At 48.8% G+C, this 19038-nt stretch overlaps 1 protein-coding gene across 3 annotated transcripts; it reads right to left on the reverse strand.

The window, feature by feature from the left end:
• Nucleotides 1-347: 347 nt before the first annotated feature.
• On the reverse strand, nt 348-19022 carry USP20 (ubiquitin specific peptidase 20). 3 transcript variants are annotated; one of them, XM_059865303.1, is made up of 24 exons: nt 18884-19022; nt 15298-15408; nt 14885-14938; nt 14155-14217; nt 13896-14027; nt 13163-13259; nt 12903-12972; nt 12222-12335; nt 11026-11104; nt 9256-9697; nt 8224-8361; nt 6920-7032; nt 6321-6493; nt 5766-5860; nt 5273-5306; nt 5017-5062; nt 4557-4737; nt 4014-4140; nt 3760-3929; nt 3080-3161; nt 2691-2799; nt 2252-2354; nt 1961-2032; nt 348-1279 (listed from the first exon to the last, which is right to left on the reverse strand). In XM_059865303.1, exons 2-24 carry the CDS (start codon nt 15376-15378, stop codon nt 1119-1121), a joined length of 2736 nt encoding a protein of 911 aa, XP_059721286.1. In that variant the 5' UTR covers nt 15379-15408; nt 18884-19022; the 3' UTR covers nt 348-1118. The 3 variants fall into 3 exon arrangements, with proteins under 3 accessions (XP_059721286.1, XP_059721285.1, XP_059721287.1); XM_059865302.1 differs by lacking the exon at nt 18884-19022 and adding an exon at nt 18386-18515; XM_059865304.1 differs by lacking the exon at nt 18884-19022 and adding an exon at nt 18033-18191.
• Between the last annotated feature and the right edge of the window lie 16 nt (nt 19023-19038).

The raw sequence follows: 19038 nt of genomic DNA on the forward strand, positions 1-19038 counted from the left end.
TAAACTGCACTCAAAGGCTTGCAAAGATTCAACTCCTGCCTGGCTGCAAGGTGAACAAAAAGCATGTTAAGAACAGCCCTGCTGAGAAAAGTGGAGTTTGGCCTTTTTTGCCCTCATTCCTGTCTCTGCTGCATTGGTGATTTCATGAGCCACTGTACACACAAAGGGCATCTGGAATGACCTCAGCACACAGGTGGGGCTTGTTTGCACAAAGAGCTCCTTCCTAAAGAGCTGCTTCACCAGCCTGGGCCCTGCTCAGCCAGGCCTCCTCCCCAGCCTCAGGTGACCCCTCTGGAGGGGCTCTATGTGAACAAAGGGGTCCCTCCTCAGCTTCACCCCCTCAGTTCCTCACCAGCTGAGGGGAGACAGACACAGGCTCATGGCAGGGTCAGTCTGAGGAAGGCTTTGGGAAAGAGGAGCCTTCCAGCCTTTTTGTCCAAAAATGTGCTGAACACAGGAGATCAGACACAAGGAGAAAATAAAATTGTGCAGGACCACGAAGGTGTGGGTTTGGGAGTGAAAGGAGAAGGAAATAGCTTCTTTCCAAATTTCTTAGTTGACTGCAACTGAATTTGTAAGAATTCAATAAAGAGCAAAACTAGGAAGTTGTGACAGACCACCAGCACAAAAACCACAGGAGACCCTGTGGCTTTACTCAGACTCAAAACCAGGTTTCTCTGGTTGTAACACTGCCTGCTGGAAACATAATGTCTCATTATCTTTACATTAATTAAAAGGAGAAGTGCCAAAAGCAAAACCTGCAAAGGAGCAGAGCTCAGTGCACTGGGGCCAAGCTGGGAGTGCTGGTTTGGTGTAAGCAAAGGGAAGGGAGAGGGCTCAGGTCAGGACAACTCTGTGACTGTGGCTGCAGCCTCTGACCACGGCTTCAGCCAGAGGGGAGGTGCAGCTCTGTGCCAGTCTCTCCCAGCACCACCCCGTGCTCAGGGCCACATGAGAGGAGGAGGAGGAGGAGGAAGCCTGCCTGCCCTGGGAGTGGTGGGGGTGCTGCACACACCTTGAGTCCCAGACAAGAGAGGATTTGGACCCCGCAGGACTCCCAGCCTCCCGTCCCCCACAGAGGTACCTGTGCCATCCCTGCCCTGCCCCCTCTGCACAGATCACACTGCTCGTGTCTCTGCTTCAATCTTCTGCTCCCCGTGGAGGTTTTCCAGTTCCTGCACCTGGGCCACGTTCTGTCTGATGGCAATCTCGGGGCCCCCTCCGTACAGGGTGCTTAAATAAACCCAGGTCTCCTCGGAGATCTGCCCGTAGTCAGCACCTGGAAGGGAAACAGCACTCACCGGATACAGCAGAAGGGAAAGGTCAGGGCACCACAAGGCCAGGATTTCCCCTCCAAACAGCTCCCCCCAAAGGCCCTTCCCAGGAGGAGGAGACACCGGAGGTCCCTCCGCAAAGCCCCTGCAGTGCCACCTCCTGCTGGAAGTCCAGTGTGTTCTCCATTAATCCATGTCCACAAGCACCACATCTACACATCTTTTACATCCCTCCAGGGGTGGCGACTCCACCACTGCCCTGGGCAGCCTCTTCCAAACCCTGACAGCTCTTCCCATAAAGAAATTTTTCCCACTATCCAATCTAAACCTTGCCAGGCACAACCTGAGGCTGTTTTAACTTTGGGAGCTGGACCACAACAGCTGCTGGGAGAAGACCACATCAAAAGCAACACAAGATCAAAGCTCCAGCACAAAGGGGAATGGTGGAAGGGGCCTGGGGAGCAGCAAGGCTGGAGCTGGGGGTCTGCAGAACCAGCCACAGCAGCAATCTGGTCATGCAGGAGCTGCCACTGGAGAAATGGCTCACTCAGGGCAAGGGCTGGGCAGAGAATTGTCATCCTCTGCAACACCATCTTGCTCTGTGACTTCATTATGCAAAGCCAGATCCAGTGGAACAGTCTCTTTTACCTTTTAGGAGCACCTCAGGCAGTAAGCACCAGCCTTACCCTGCTTGACTTGCACGTGGCCACCTGGTTTAGTGAGGGCAATCTTGGTGTTGTCAATTGGTCCAGGGGGCTCTGTAGGAGAAAAAATATGTCAAAATCCTTGCTGCCTCCAGATTCCTAACTTCTCTTGATCACTTTTGTCCTGCCCTGGGGATCTGCAGGCAGCCCCAGTGGCTGGTGCCTGAACCCTGCCCAGCTTTGTCACCCCATCCAGGGGCAGTGCTCAGCCAAGACCCAGCCCATGGACTCATTTCCATCCCCCCTGACAGACCCCCAGTGTCTGATCCTTACCATTATCCTTGCCCTTGACAAAGGCCTCCCACTCCCGGAACCACTGCATGCTGATACAGTAGATGACACTCGGAGACTCCTCTGCCTGGAAAGCCTTGTTCAGCTGGGACAGCAGCAACAGAGAAACAGGAAGGACTTAGTCACTCCTGAGATCTTGGGGGGGCCCTCCACTAACTGTAAGGCAGCCATTCACCAGAAGAACCCCATGGAATTCCTTCCTCACAGCCTGTTCTGCTCACAGAGCAGACACAAGACAAAGATGGTTTCACACCTTCAGTCTGCACAGCATTGCCATGCCCCAGCTGCCCCTCTCCACTGGGGAAGCCCCAGGCCAATCTCCTGGCTGTGCTGCAGATCACATTCTGGAAAACAGGCAGTTCTCCAGGTCTGCATTCCCAGCCCTGCCCTTTGCCTTGCTCCAGGTGCTTCCCATGCCAACCTTGATGAAGGTGTCGATTTCGATCCTCCTGCGCTTGGCCAGGGCTTCGATCTCCACTTGGCAAATGGAGCACACGTACAGATGGTTGACAGCAGGGCCACCCCCAAACCTGGGCACAGGGAGAGGCAGGGCAATGGAGAACTGCAGCAGAGTGGAAACTCTTCCCAGCCCTGCATCCTGCAGACAGGGATTTTTATACTACTCCAGACACTGGTGAGGGAGGTGCATCTGCAGCTGAGGGCACAGAGCTGCCTTTACTCAGCCACAATTTTGCTCTTCTGGTTTATCTCTTGCTGTCTTTTTGGGACAGGCACTGATACAGCTCATCCTGGCTTAGATCAGGACACTTTACAAATACTGGGAGAAAGAAATGGAATGGCCATATTCACCTGTTGTAGAGATATTCCCACACGTTTTGGGGCAGAATCACAACCAGGTCATCAATATAATGGTATTTATTAGGAGGGATCCCTGTGGAGGAAAGGCAAGAGGAAGAGTTAATCAGGGATCTCATTATTGCTGTGTACAACAGACACAGATAAGAAGGCAGATTTTCTACTCTGAGAACTCTGATTCCAGAATCTGCATTCTCTGCTAATGGAAGGCAGTCATAAGTTCATTAACTGTGGAGGTTTCTCAATCCATGGCCCTAATTTCTAATCAAGTGCTTCATTTCCAATTTAGGAGAGAGATTTACAAACACTGAGTGATCCCCAGCAAGGCTGATGAAACAGCAGCAGAGTCAGATGTGCTATCAGCTCCTTTCCCTAAACAAACCCCGAGGGCCAGCCCTGCTGACAGGGTAACACAGATAAACCCTGCCCTATCTGCTTTCTACAGGTTTGTTTTTAAACACTGAGAACTGAAAACTGTTGTTTCCCAGCACTAAACATCCCCCCAGGCCTCCAACCAGCAGCACAATGGGTAATTGTCTCATCTCTCCCTGAGCAGGCTGGAGTTTCTGCCAAAGAGGATCCCACTGCAGCTTTCCCGGATCAGGATGGCAGCTGGAGCTTTCTCCTGTATTTGGAAGCATCAGAGGTGCTGCTCCCAGGTCCAGCAGCCTTACCTCCATGGGAGCACAGAAAGGTGTGGTTGGTGATGGGCCCAGGCTCAGCAAAGGTGTTGAATTTATTGAGCCACTCTCGAGAGATGTAGAACTGGAGCAAACTGTGCTCCTTCATGCTGGCCAGGGACACGACCTTCTGACGCTCTCTCACAGCCTCCTCACTGCTTTTCCTGGAGCAGAGGAAGGAGAACTCTGTGTGGGAAATGCCTTTCCAGGCGTTCTGTACCCAGGAAGGGGCTGAGGGCACAGCTCACCTGTAGAACAGCACATAGGCTTCTGCATTCTGCACCACGGTCTCGTGCACCTCGGTGACGTACTGGTCATCGAACTCGTACCACTGGCCATTGATCACATTCTGGCAGTAGGCAATGTAGTGGCCACCTGAACAGAAAGCACAGCACTGCTGGGATCTGCAGTGCAGACAGAAGGCAGGCCTGGGATAATGTCAGCAGCACAAACAGGATTAGCTGCTGGCACAGAACAGAGAGAGAGACAAAAAAAAAAAAAGGATAATTCCTGTTCAGGCAAGCTTTGCTGGAGCAGCAGAGCCTGGCACTGTCACCCTGATTTGCCTTCCTTGGAAGAGCCTCTCAGCAAGACTGAACAGTGGGAAAAGGTTTGAGCCAAGCCTGTGGGGGGGCTGAAAGATCTGCAGAGATCTGTCAGAAGCTGCTCAGTTCTCTTTCCAAAGGGCAGAGGCTGCTCAGGCTGAGAATGGAGGGGTCTCAGGAGGTGCTGGCTACTCCTGACCACCCTCCTGCCTCACTCACACTCCTCCCCTCCAGATAGGGACTTACTGCCAGCCGTGCCATGGTGACAGATGACAGACAGGAGGTCGTAGGTGGTGATCTGGGACACACACTCCTTGGCCAGGAAGGGTCTCAGGTCCAGCCCCTCCAAGGGGAAGGAGACGTGGCTGTTGATCTTGAAGGAATACATCACCTCATGCCGGAACCGTTTCAGGTGGATGCAAAGGATCTAAAAGACCAAGGACAGAGGACACCAAAGGGCAGTTTTGCCATGGGAGCTCTGGGAGCACAGCACATCTCTGTGTGTCTGATCTTTGCAGGAGTTCTTTGCCTGTTTCTCATGAATCCTGCTGGCTCATCAGCTTAGACTGAGAAAGTCTCTTCTGATCTAAATACAGATTAGATATTTTTGCCACCAAAAGACCTGCTGGTTTTATTCTATCTCTGGCCTCCTGATCTCCTCCGTGGCTGCTAGAAGAGAATTAGGAAACAAGGTGCTTTTACCCACCTCTGGGAGCCGGAGGACTTTGCAGTACTTGACTCCATTCCGCAGCCTGAGGGAGGAAAAGAAACCAGCCATGAGGACTCTCTACAGCAAAGGCATAGCTGGGTCTTGCTCACTTTGGAATCCAGGACAAATCCTGAATTCCAGCAGAATTGTCCAGGCAGAGGACACAGCAAAATATCTGACAGCAGTATAGAGAAGTGAAATTCCAGAAATAAAACTCCAGACATGCAACACAAAACAGATAATGCCAACTCACTTCTTGCACCGTTCACAGCTGTACATGTTGTCCCCTGCAGAGAGAGAAGAGAGTCATTATGCAGCTGCTCAGAGCATACAAGGCTGACACAGCTACCTTTCCAGACAGTGCAGAGAAAGCAGAGAAAGCAGATTAAGAGCCTTTTGGGCAGGCCAGGGATGAGAAAAGATCAAAACAACTCCTCTCAGTAAGTGTAGGCAAGAAAGGGATGCAGCCAATTAGCAGGAAGGATGAGAAAGTGAAGAAACTGAGGAGCCAGAGCAGTCAACGAACCCACAGCTCTGTCTGCTCCTCACTGAGGACACTCACCCAGATTTCCCACCCCTGAGCAGGTAGAAAAGTTCCCTCCTGCTCAGAGATGCTGAGCTGCCAACTTTTGGCACTGCCAGTCTCTAATGACACACCAGGGCAGGATTTTTAGGAGATTTAATCTGCCTTTGAAATGCTTATGGAATGCTCCTCCATGCTGTCAGACCCCACCAAAAAAACTCACCTTTCAACTCATCTGCTGCAAAAAAAGCAGCAAGGCAATCCTCCAGTGTCACCACAGGACCCCAAAACCAGCTAGGGATACAGGACACCACAAATCTGCAGAGGAGAAGAGATTAAGAGTTATAAATAAAATAGCTGAATGCTTTGGCACACAAAACCCCAAGTGGATGATAAATTTCCTTCTAGCTGTAGGACCTAAGTTCATCCCACATCCCAAAGGAGCAGGGAAAGCACAGCTGCTCTCAGCTGATGTTCCTACTCAAAGTGGAAATGATTTGGAAAACTACACCAGGAATTAATTTGCTCTAGAGGGCAAGTCTGAGGCAGCAGTGAGGGGTGATCAGCTGCACAAGAGCTCTCAAGGTGTGTGACAGATCTAGAGGAGCAGTAACAACTGGACCCCATGAAAAGGCTTAAAGCCCTGTGAGGTACCCCACACTGTCCTCCAAGGAAAGGTTCCAGCTGACATGCCAATGTTAACACTGGTTAGGGACAGCTGCCTTCCAGCCCTGCAGGGCAAATCCCAGAGAACAGAGGTCCTGCAAAGGGAACACACCTCCGGATGTACTCCATGATGAAAGCAATCCAGCCCTGTGAGGCATAGTTGTCCCCACATGCTCCTGTCTTGGCTGGCACATTTTGGTAGATGGCAGAGTGCAGCTTGGCCAAGTCCTCTTTCCCTGGGATTGGGAGTGACAGGTCCTGGAACGTCTCCACTGTTGTAGAAACCTGGAAATATCCAAGAGGAACAGGTCAGGGTTTCCCTTGTGTGTAATGGAGCTGGCACCTGACCTTCATCACCTTTTATCACTACTTGGATTTAGCCTAGGCTAGAAACCTGAGCTGGCAGCAGGAGCAACTCCCTGTGGCTAATTATTCTTCCCTGCTGTCAGCACTGACTTCTGTCATGGGCTTTGTAGCACTGGACTCAGTTTCCTGATGTGAATGTGATACTGCTAGGTCCACTCAGTAACACAGATCAGCAAACACAGAAACACATCTCTTTGGCATGGCCCATTCTCACACCTCCTCTGCCATCACCTATGGCCACATTAGCTGCATCCCACAGGGTTTGGAAAGAGCAGCATCACTCCCTAGGATGAGATCTACAAGCACAAAGCCCGTGCTGGTGACTGGGAGGCCCAGGACACTCACTCTGTCACAGGTGAGGCACTGCACCAGGCTGAGGATGGAGCCGTCGAAGATGTCAGAAATCACACTGCGGTACCGGAGCTCTTTCTTCTTTTTCCCAGAAGCCTGCATCTGGGCTGGAGAACAAGGAATGGCCCTCTCAGGCTGCAGTCTCCACAGAGGCACACAACCACACAAGAACACGGGACAAGCATTGTCCTGATGTTCAGACCCTATCCCAGGGACATGGTGAGGCAAGTTGTGAAGAGACACGGAGGATTCTGCTGCTCTGTGGGAGAGGAAACCAACTGAACCAACACCAGCTGGCCCTCAAGAGGCAGAAATTGTTGTACTGGAACTCCTGTTTCCAGCCTTTTATATGTTTAGAAGCCCATTCCTGCCACAGACAGCCCTTGGTTTTCCAAGGTCTTGTGACACTTTGCTCCAAGCTTTGCATTTCACTCCCTCTCCCCCTCTGCCTCTGTACTTTGTCCCTTTTTTTCCCCTCTGACATTTACCACGTGTTCCCCAAGTGTCTTGCACTGGAGAGGACTCTCCACAGCAGGGACTGGCCAAATGCAAGGTTTTGTTTAACAACAAACCCCGTCCCCACACACACGTGCAGGCAGACAGAGTGGTTTTCATGCAGCCAGAACATCTGCAGCTGTGCTGACCTCAGCCAAGGGGCTGAAGAAAGAATGTCCTCATGCAGCAGCTGGAGGGACAGTGGAACAAGCACAAGCCATTGTGTTTGCAGACTGTGCAGCACTGAGGGATTTTGATTTGCAATTTGCTCTGGGATGAAGGGACCAATTTGATAACAACACAAGCCAGGCTCCATTGTGCAGCCTGACAGTGCTCCCAGCACTGCAGGGACATCTGCAGCCCTAATTCCATTCCTGCGAGCCCAAGATGTCCAAGAGGCAGGAAGCTCTGTCAGTAACAGCATCTACAGCTCTCTGGCCCACATGCCATGAATTTCAAGTCTGGCAGACAAATGCTTATGTATTTCCACACTCCCCTAAAGGGACAGGGCCTGTGCCTGGGACTTGCAAGCAATTTTATTAATGACAAACACAGCACACAGATACATACATGGATCATTTCAGGCTGCAGTATAAGAACACACTAGAACATCACTGTGCCCAGAGCTTGACTTTATATGCAGGTTTACTGTAGTCTTTGCCAAATACTGTTTTAGAACACACTGATGTCCAGGGGAACCAGCACTTCTTACATCTGGTTATCAATAATTCACGATGGATTCCTTCTCTCCCCCCCTTTATGTGCCCCCACCTTTGCCTCCCAGCAATCCCTCTTTGCACTACCTTTCTTGAGTATGTAGGAAGGTCCAAGCCTGGCAGGACTGGAGCGGGGAGGACTGCTGGACAGCTTGGAGTGCATTTCATGATGGACTGGACTGCAGGGGCGTGAGGAGCAGCGCACATAGGCATCATTGTCAGGTTCTGTTTGGGAGAATGGGGAGGGAAAAGGACACTGCTGAAAACCCCAGTTATGAAAGGCAACTCCACTGCAATCTGTGTCAGCCTAGCTCTGTGTTCCATCACAGAATCTTTCTCAAAGGCACAGTTCAGTGTCCATTAACTGTCCTGCTTGCACAGGCTGGCAGACACAGCTCCCTCAGTCACGGGAGAGAATGCATACAGAGCTGTACCTAACAGCTAATAATTACACACTAAAAAACCCCAGAAAACAACCTGCCATTTTTTCACACTTATGACTAATTAGATTTTGCAGTTTGCTCCTGTAGCCCTAAACCACACAGACAGCATTGCTGTCTTCAGTGCCAGCTGGCAGAGTAAGACTCTTACATAAAGAAGCGTTGAAAGATCGGATATGTTCAGCTTGAGGTGACTCCACACTGCTGCTCTTTTCTTTTCCCTGAGACACAGAAATGCTCAAACTGCCTCTTTCTTTTCTCTCCCTAAAGTCCATAGTCCAACATTAGCAAATATAGCCAACATAGCAAATTCTGCCATGCCTTTTCCACAGTTAGTATTTCCCCAGGCCAGCGTATCAAATAAAGAGACATACACATACCAAACCTTTTTTCTTAAAAAGCATCAATACAGTGCAGGCTTGGCAGAAGCAGCTCTCGCTGCTGTGCCTTTACTCAGCTCACAGCCTAGCTAAGCACCTCTCTGGCTCACCAAGTACACTTCCTTACAGAAGCAATTGTGCAGAAAGGCAGGGACTGAGGAAAACCTTGGATGTAAAATCTTTTGAAACACAGAGAAGGAGGAATCACACTATGTGTTTGCCACTGCACTACACCACAGTGCCTGTGGAGGATGGTAACACATCTTCCTGGAAATATCCCTACAGAAAGAAGGGTATACCTGGTGTCCTACATGGGCTGGCAGGACAGGGAGCTGGCAGCATCTCAGGTGAGGCTCTGCCATCCACTGGCATCATCGTAGTATCAACATCTGCATCCTCATCCACCTGCTCTGAGTTGCTGCGCCGATGGCCGCACGAGAACTTCCTGTCCTTCATCCTCTCTTTCTCTGAGATCCCTCTCCCTGCTTCATCCTGGATCAGCAGCTCTGTCTCTGCCAGGGAGCTGCTGCCCATGCTCCCTGAGGTCCGACTCTGGCCCTCTCCTTCACCCCTGTCACTGCTGGAGTCACAGGAGAGGAACTCGTCCTCTGAAGGGCTCCGGTCGCCCTCCCGCTTGTCCTCCTGGTCACTGGTGTCCAAGTCCCTCATCTCTGCAACCACGGGTTCCTTCAGTTCCTCATGGAGCTGATCCATCAGGCAGCGCAGGAACTCCTGCGTGTCCTGAAAACCAAGATTCCATGTCAGTATCCAGCCAGAAACAGGGCAAATGAGAAGGGCAAGAGAGAAGATGCTCCATTCACAGCTGATTCCAAGAGTGCCCACAAAGGTGAGCCTGCTCTGCAGCACACAGACCCAGCTGCAGCAGGGCCATGCACCAAAGGGTCTGTCTGTTACAGAAATGCTTTAACTCCTGCATAATTAAAGGCCCAATTTTTTATCTGAATATCTTCAGCTGAAAAACTGAAAAGACAGAGAGCAGCTGCAGAAGGCAAACCAGGAGAGCATTTATCAGGGTTTGCCACAGATAATAGGGAAAAAGCAAGGAGAAAACTGATGAAAACAGCAGGCCCTGGAGAACAGCCTCTTTCCCACAAACACATCTTAGGAACACTGACTTCTGCTCATGACAAGCCACCTCTTAGAGAAGGCAGATTAAAATCTTTAATAAACAGGGAGAGGAACCAGAAACTCAAAGCTATACAGTCTAGCTGCAAGCTCCTACATTCATAATACATGGTAAAAGAGCTGATACATTGGCTTCAAAGGAGCTGCTGGAAAGCAAGCTGGTATTTTGACAACTGCAGAAAGTTAATTACGACCTTTCAGTTGTTTTATGAAGTTTGGCTTTTAGCCTGCCCTGCCTACCTTTCAAATTTATCTCTTCAGATGAGAGTTTTCCAATCCAACGTATTTCACATCAAAGACAAACATAGAAGTTCTTTCATTAATCATTATTTTTATTCTTTGTTTTGATTTCTTGTCACTATCATAGTTTTGATGCACTGTCACTTCTCTAGTAAATTTTCTAATCATAGTTCGTTGTTTACATTTTGTCATATAGAACAAACAAAAGAGCTCCACTGATAAAGACTTCAAAAGAAAAAAAAAGGATACTACCTTTAAATGAGACTTAGTTTTGCTGTTATTCCCCAGAAAAAGAATATAGAACATTCATATATTTGAATTTTTAGTGTGGATTTATCCAGGTTCCTCAGCTCTGACATGAATAAATAATACCAAACTCCCATAGAGCAGATATCAGTAGATCTCAAAGCTATTTATACAGGATTTGACCACCATCATTTCAGAGGTGAGCAAGCTGACACAAGGAAATGAATTGATTTGGTTCCAACAAGCCAGAGACAAGCCTGGAAAAGAATCCAGCTCTCCCAAATCCCACCCAAGTGCTCTATCAGATCACTGATATTGACACAGATAGGCCATGACCCCCGAGCTCAAGCTCTTCCTTCTAAACACAAGCACCACCACTGCAAGAATGAAATTCCCTCTGTCTTTGGAATTATGGCATGGGTTTTTTCAGGCCCCACCTGCTGTGCATAGCCTCGGAACATGGGGTTGACAAGCTTGATGCCATGGGAGAGACTGCTTGGAACAACATAACTCGGGCTGTTTAGACATGGAAAAAGAAAAAAGAAAAAAGAAAAAGTCAGTTTGCTTATTGGGCTTGGAGCCAGTTTGTCTAACAGGCCATAACAGAGGGTGTGGTGTGTAATTAAAGAGGCCAGAAGATAATTATGCACCTGCAAAGCCTGAGCAGAGATTTCTGCATGAGCTGGGTGACAAGCATACCAAGATACAGAAAACACCTTGCAGTCATTTCAGTCTGTCTTTCCAGAGAGACCCTTCCCCAAAACACATTTCACTTACAGCTCTGTCACACTTTGAGCATGGGAAGTGATTCTTTGAGCAGAGTTGAGCAATTAGTTACTTTGTTTGATTTTCCAGCACCATGTTTGTCTCAAAATCTGGGCAGGCTGATCACCCAGTAAATGAGATAAATTCAATGAATGCTAAAATGACATGATATTGCTTCAAAGCCTGCAGCCTCCTCCTCTACAAAGACACAGTTCACCTAGCTCCATATCTTACTTTTTCCTTGTTAATAATGAACTTGAGGCAAACATGCAATGCCATTTAAATTCCTGTTTTGATGGGGTTTAATTTATTTCACAGAGCAGACATCTTCAGATTTAAACAGAGGTACATGATTTTGCACTGTCCTTTGAACTGGTCCAGAATTTGAATCAATAGCAAACCAAAATGTCACCTGCATTTTCCACTCTATTCAATAAAAATCTCTGAATCACTTTTTTCATCCAAATCATCAATTCCTCTGCTAATCAAGAGCAGTGCAATTAAGTGCTGGCCACGGAAGTCCATGTAAAATACTTGGAGATAGCCCCAGGTACTCCCTTACTCCATCATTTTTCTTCATTGCCAACAGTGGAACTATATTTTAAAAAACTCTTCCTTTTAAAAATTGTAATATTGAGAATGAATTCTTTTCACTGACATCAATGTGCCCATTTCATCACCAGCAGCAGGAGATGGGATCTCCTGGATCCCAGGGAATCCTCACATCCCCAACCACACAGGGGGTTAAATCACTGCCTCAGACAATGCACTTGTCCCTGAGGATCAGATTTCCTCTCTGCTGATGCCAGAGCTCAGAAGTAGCACACCTCTGAAACCTGGCCAGGTTAGATCAGGGGTCACCACGCACCGTTTCTTGTGCCAAACCTCAGACACCAACTTCTGGTAACTTTTGCACAGGGCAGGTTTCTTATCCGTACGGACCAGTCCACCACATTCCAGGAAAAACTGTGTCAGAGGTGGGCTACAAGAGAAGGAAAAACAGAAGAATTCAGCCCACAGAAATTTTTCCTCTTCTATTCATTTATCAAAACTTCATGCAAGCCCTATCAAAAGCATGCCTAAGGTAGTGATTTTAAACCAAGGGAAGAAGTGATTCCAGATGCAGACTTGGATCAAATGAAAAAGGCTGATCTGAACCTGCTCTCAGCACAAAAAAAGATCCTGGAATTGAGTTTCAGCAGGATGGCTAGAGAATATGTTAGGATATAGGTTATTAGAATGATGTCAGTGGGGAGAATAAAGAGACATGACATGGCTTTCTCTGGGATAAATAATTGCTGTTGCAACAGAAATGATGAAGTTTTACTTCAAGCATTTGTCTAAACATGAGTCTTGTACATAGCCACAAGCTGGCTGGTCCCTCAACTCCTACTGTAACACTTCTGTTGCCCTAAAAAATGACTATTTTTTTCTGTCCCCAGCCTGGCTAATCTCTCTTTGCAAGACTCATTAAGGTTTCAGATCAGAGGTGACACTTTTGGTATTTAGTGAAGTCAGTTAAGACAACACTGAAAGCCCTAAGGCCTACCAGTTTGAGAGAGCCTGAAGTGCTGCATTCATGTAGCAGGAGTTCCCAAGATTTTTCATTCCAGTAAGGCCTAAAGCACAAACAAGAGAGGGATGAATCACTTTCAAGATGTGCTGCTTTCTATATTCCTCCCCAAGGAGAGGGAATCCAGCCCTTTCTAGGCAGTCTCCCCATTCTGCTGCCAGGAACCCTCTCAGTGCAGGTCCTACAGACTGCAGAGCTGCCCTGCCAGCCCTTTCATCAACTCAATGCAAAGTTACCTCTTGGTTTCAAATCATCATCCTCTGATTCAGATTCGCCTTCATCAGCCACTGCAATGGGAACAGCTTTCAGGGGGTGAGCAGGCAAAGGAGAATCCTAGATTAAAGACAGAGAAATAAGTATCAGTCATAGGCCTGCTTTGAAAGATGAGATGTGAGAGATATTATCTTACATATAAATCAAGTCACCCTTCAAGAAAAGTAGAAGGAGAAGGAAGAACAGGTTGCACTGTCTGCCCTTCTCTCTGAGGTAGCAGGGAGTGGACATAGTGCCATTAGTGCTTCCAGTACACGTGATAAGAAACATCAGGAATGAGCAGCAGTGTCACAAGTACATTGTGTTTCTGGTCTGACAGATGAAATTTCCATGGGCCATGCATTGGAAATGAAAACGTGATAGAAAGGTTCTTCTCTCATGCAGATACCCCATTGGAAAGGTTAAAAATAAAGTCAGAATGGATATTCAAGTCATAGAATCATAGCATCATAAATTATTTGGGTTGGAAGGGACTGCAAAGCTCATCTAATTTCCACCCCTAAGTCATCTGTCTTTCTGCTGGGACACCCTGTAAGTCAGGGCTAGTGGTCCCCTGGCTACAGGCAACCACTGTCAGTGAATGTACCCCCATCACAGCACACACTGCACCATGGCAGGAATCACATGGCTAATTTTACACCAGGTAAACAAAACCTGGCCAGGCTCCCAGCCCTGCCCTGTGTGCCACAGACCCACCGGCTCAGGGAACTTGCTGGGGAGTGAGGGGGGCTGAGCTGCCAGGCGCTGCTCCAGGAACACCTCCTTCTCACAGGCATAGCACCACACACGGAACGTGGTCAGGTTCACTGTCAGGTTGTGCTTCTTGGCCTGGAAATCCAAAATGAAACCACAGATCTCCTCTGGCAGCTGGCCTGAGCTGGAGCACAGGACTACCAGGACATGGAACAGAGAAAATCCAATTCTGTTTAAATGTGGGGAACAGAGAAAAGCTCACCTGTGCATGAAGTGTGCTGTGGTCAGCAAAGGACTCCCCACAACCAACATAAGGACAACCAATCTAGAGAGGGGAAAGAGCCAAAGCACAATGGGCACATCAAGTTAGACTCTTCAGAAAACAGTCTGTAACTCCAGTCTCAGCAACAGCAACTTTAGAATTATCTTCCTGTTTTTCTAACCTGTTTTTTATTCTGGGCCCAAAACAAGACGGAAATTTAGAATAGACAGAAATTTAGAAGTGATTGAAGAAAGAAAACCTGGAACCAGGTTTGCACCCAGGAAAAGTCTCTGTTCCAAGGCCATTGCTCCAACAGGGATCTCATCTGAGCAGGCCCAAGCCCAGGAATTCCAGTGTAAAAATAAACAGTCCCAGCCTGCCCCAGTGTCCCATGGATTCCCTCCCTCCTCACATCCAAGGTTTCACCCCGCAGCCCCTCCATAGATACCAGCAGAGGCAACAAGCAGCCAACAACCAGCACGGGGGAATTTATTATCTCCTACTGGGAATAGCAAGGACAATCCCCTACAAGGAGTGAACTGTTACATCTTGTCAGATTGGGACAGTGTTACCCTTTCAGTGTTACTGGAGAGTTTCCTCCTTAGAATCCATCAAAAAACAGTGTATCCTTCTACTGTGAACCCCTTCTTTGCTCCCCACTCTTTTTTCAGTATAAATGCTCTTTGAGTGAAGCCCCACTACATCATGCACACACACAAGCCATTTTTACCTGAAGACAAGCCCAGAGGTTTGGCCCCACAGCTCCACAAGACTGGCAAGTTCCCTGCATATAGAGGATAAAAGGAGGCTTGTTGTTTGGTTTCTAAGTAACCAAGTCCTTAAAGAGTGAGAAAGCTCTATAAAACAGCCCAGCCTTCAGCTTATAGTATTTCACCCCTTTCACCACACTTCCAATCAGATACACAATCGCACTACTTTAGCTAAGTGACACATTCAAGCAGGATAAAATGACCATGAGAAATCTGTGGGGTCTCAAAGGGTGATTTTATGGGACATGTGGGTACATCAGTGGGGGAAAGAGAGTTTCTCTCTGGAGATAGGCAGTGTTTTCTTCAAAAAGCAAACATTCAAATCCATGCACAACAGCTAAAAGGGAAAGAATTGAGAGCCACAACCCTGTACCTTGGATTTGAGCAGCAGATCATCCCTGGTCACCTCTCCTATGGAATCCAGATGGGGACAGATGTCCCTTGTATCCCCCATTTTCACCAACACTCATGTGAGGAGGGTTTCCTAGGACAAAAAAGGATGGCTCCTTTCACTGCAAGTCAGATTGTAAGGAGATACCTGGGCATGTTCTGCATATTAGAGCTCCACATCTATCTTTAAGGTTCAGAGATTGAAACAAATCTGGTACAGTCTGGCCCCACTGCTGAGTGGCTGTGTTGTGGTATTGTAGGGAAGGAGCAAAGCCATGGGGAGGAGAAAGAAACAAATAAAGCTAATAATCCATATCATGGAATGTGCCTTCAGAAATGCTGGGAGGTGCTCAGCACACAGACACAGCTTCAGCAGCAAAGATACAAATCTAATTAGCTCATTTGCATGAAACCCTGATGAAAAGTGAAAGGTGCTGCAGCCCATGACCAGTACTTAGCCTGTGGTGTCTGTGAGCTTCATGCACCCAACTGTGCTGATCTGAATCTAACATTTCCTTGTTACACTTCTTCAGCAAACATTAAAAATATGATTAGTTCCAAATGAAGCTGGGCAAGAGGGAAATAGACTTAAATGAACTGTAACACCGATAAGCAGGCTCCAGTCTCTGAGGAATTTACCATTTCATGGGCAGATTTTTAACAGTATGAGCCACATAACTCAAAGTCTGTACAAAATATAACAAAACACTGTTCCACCCAGCTCAAACTTCCAAGCACCACAGGAACAGATGATTTCATAGCTTATGAGCACAATAAACACTTTTATGGTGGTCCATGGATATATAAAAGACTTCAAATATGTCTCAGTAACATGCAGCTATAAAAAACATGAAGAGTTTGTGTTTCTTAAGCATAGCTTAAATAACCTTGCTCATGGCTGCTAAAAAAGTAGAAAAGAAGATAAGTGATATTAATAGCACAGACAAGGGTCCAAAATATTACAGTTGGCTGGAAATGAAGCAGATGTGAAGAGCCCACATCATCGCAATAAAGAAGTGGAAAAATCTGATGAACTCAATGTTAATGACTCCAGCAGCTGCATGGCTGCTACATTCTGGGTTTTTTTAACATTTTGAGGATATTTGAAACAATTCCCAGTGTTATCTGGTCTGAATCACTGACAGGAGGGAGAAAAGAAAAGAAAGATTATAAATGAGTAGGCCGTATCAGTAACACTTATCTTGGGAGTGGAAAAGCTTGCCTAGCACCTTGTCTAGGCAGAAGATAAACCTCAAGGCTAATTTTACACTGTCTTACCAGCACTCTTTAGAACTCAGTAAACTGATGGGAGGAGCAAAGGGAGAAGAAACCATATGTGTATGGTAGAAAACACCACAAGGGGTGCTGACTTGGATCTCAATAACTTGTGAAGAAAAGCTTAACAAACAACAGAGCAATTTCATGCAGTTTCACAGAGAAGGAACATAGCACCATGTAACACATATTGATTTAAAATACAAATGACAAGAGCACAGCAGCTTTGAATAATACATAAAACTGGGACATTTCAGGCTCTGAGTTCCTTCACCAAAATAGACCTCTTTCCCCAAATGCATCAGCTGGTCCAGTTTAAAAAAAAAAAAAAAAGTATCAATGCTACATTTGCTATTTCAGCATCCTTGTTTTCTTATCTCTCTCCCAGATGTTCCCCAGAAAACCTAATGAACAAAATACTGTTTTAAAATGAATTCCAGACCTCATATCTTCACCAGCTTAAGCTAACTGGGAACTGGTTTTGAAGCACACTTTGTTAAGGAGAGTCTTCTGGATGGGGATGGTTTCAGTGTATCTGTGAGACCACCCCTCTCCTCAAAATCAACACCATGTCTTTAGACTCTCCAGCACTGGAGTGCTGATCTTCCCACACAGCACTTCCCTTTCTAAACAATGCAGGGAAAGCTTCATTTTTGCCTCTCAGCCCTGACCACACACACCAGAATAAGGTTTGTGACTGTTCAGAAGGAAATATTCAACTTCTGTCTTCCCACGACTCTGCCCTAAGATCTATAGCTGCCACACACAGCTCTAACTCTGCTCAGGAACCCAGGAATTTCATAAAAGCTGCCAGAGAGCTGAACTGTGCTTGTCAAAATGTACTGTGTATGATGGGAAAAAAAGTTATCCTAAAACAAGTCCTTCAGCCTTTCTCAAGCACCACTGAGGGAGGACAGTACACGAACATGTCAGAACAGCTCCTCCGTAACTGCAACCTACTTTCAGTCGCTTCAGCTGCTGCCAAATCCAGCCTCTCTGCCTTCCACTGGAACACATTTCTAGGTTTTTGTTGTTAGTTTTTTGGGTTTTTTTTCTTAAAACAACTGTGTGGTTTTGTACCAAAGCTAGAGCCAGCTGTCAAGAGTTTCAGATCCATGCAGGCTGACATTCTTCGGAGCAACTGCACAAATAAAAGAAATCTTTGCACTGTTCAGCTACAAAACAACTACCAGGTCTGGTCTTGCATAACCTACCAAGAGAAAGAAGTATCTGCAGTTGTGCTCCCAGACATTTTATACTTAAGATACTGAAGAAAGAAATATTTACCGAACTGCCCTAGTGACAAGGCAGAAGCAGAAAGCAGGTGCTGCTGGCTCGCAGCTGCATCAGGTATGGGAAAACCAGGAGGTTTCTGTGCAACACGCAAAGGAGAGCAGGTCTGAACACTGATTTATTGTGGGAGGTCACAACACAACGACTCACCTAGAGATTTAGCTCTCAGGCAAAAATCACCTGCGGGAAATCCCCCCTTCCCCGCTATGTCACTCCTCAAACACAGCAGACTCCCAAGACACAAGTCCCCTCCTGACAGACGCTACAGCTGCCGGACACGAGCGAGGCTGAACAGAAACAGCCTAAAGCCGCAAGTCCCGCTCCCGGGGTCGGCAGCAGCCCCTGGGGGTGCAGGGCCGCCCCAAGGCCGGGGCACGGCAGGATCCGGGCCGGAGCCCCCGCGGCCGCAGCTGCTGCATCATCCCCGGCGCGGCCCGGCCGCCCTCCCTCCGCACAGCCCCGCGGCCGCGGCCCCGCCGCCCCGGCCCGCGGCCCTCGCTCACCTGCGGGATGCCCGGGGCGTCGCCGCCCCCGCCCCAGGCCGGGCCGCCGGGAAGGGCCGCGGGCCCCGAGCAGAGCGGGGAAGCGGCGGAGGAGCGGCGGGTGCCGCGCAGGCCGGGGGAGGAGCGGGGCCGGGCCCGGCGGGGCGGGGCGGGGCGGGACGGAGCGGAGGAGGCCGTGGCGGCGCTGACCCCGCGGGGTCCCGGGGTCGGGCCCGAGGGCTCCCCGAGTAGTCGGGGCTCAGCCCCCAGGCCGGTGCTAGAGGGGCGAACCCCGGCTCGTTCGGCCGGGGACCCAACAGAGCGGCTCGGTGCCTCGGTCAGCGGGGAGCAGCCGGCTGAAGGAGCCGCGTCCCGCTCCAAGGGCTGGGCTGTAAACCCGAGTGTGGGACCCACGCTCCCCACGGCGCCTTCTCTCCACGGCGTCACTGACAGGCACCGGCCACCGGCGGAGGCTGCGCTGCCGGGATTGCGAGATATGGAACGAGCCTCGTGACTTACTCGAGGTCTTCCCAGAAAAGACAGTGCGTGGCCCGGGGTGAGGGGCCACGAGGGCTCCCGGCTCTGTCCGCGAGGGCACGGAGTACTCCCGGCCCCGCTCCCCGGCACCGCGGCGCTTGCCCGGCCGAGGTGCGGGCACAGGGGCGGTGTCGCCC

Source organism: Haemorhous mexicanus, chromosome 21, assembly GCF_027477595.1.
Source record: "Haemorhous mexicanus isolate bHaeMex1 chromosome 21, bHaeMex1.pri, whole genome shotgun sequence".
NCBI lineage: Eukaryota > Metazoa > Chordata > Aves > Passeriformes > Fringillidae > Haemorhous > Haemorhous mexicanus.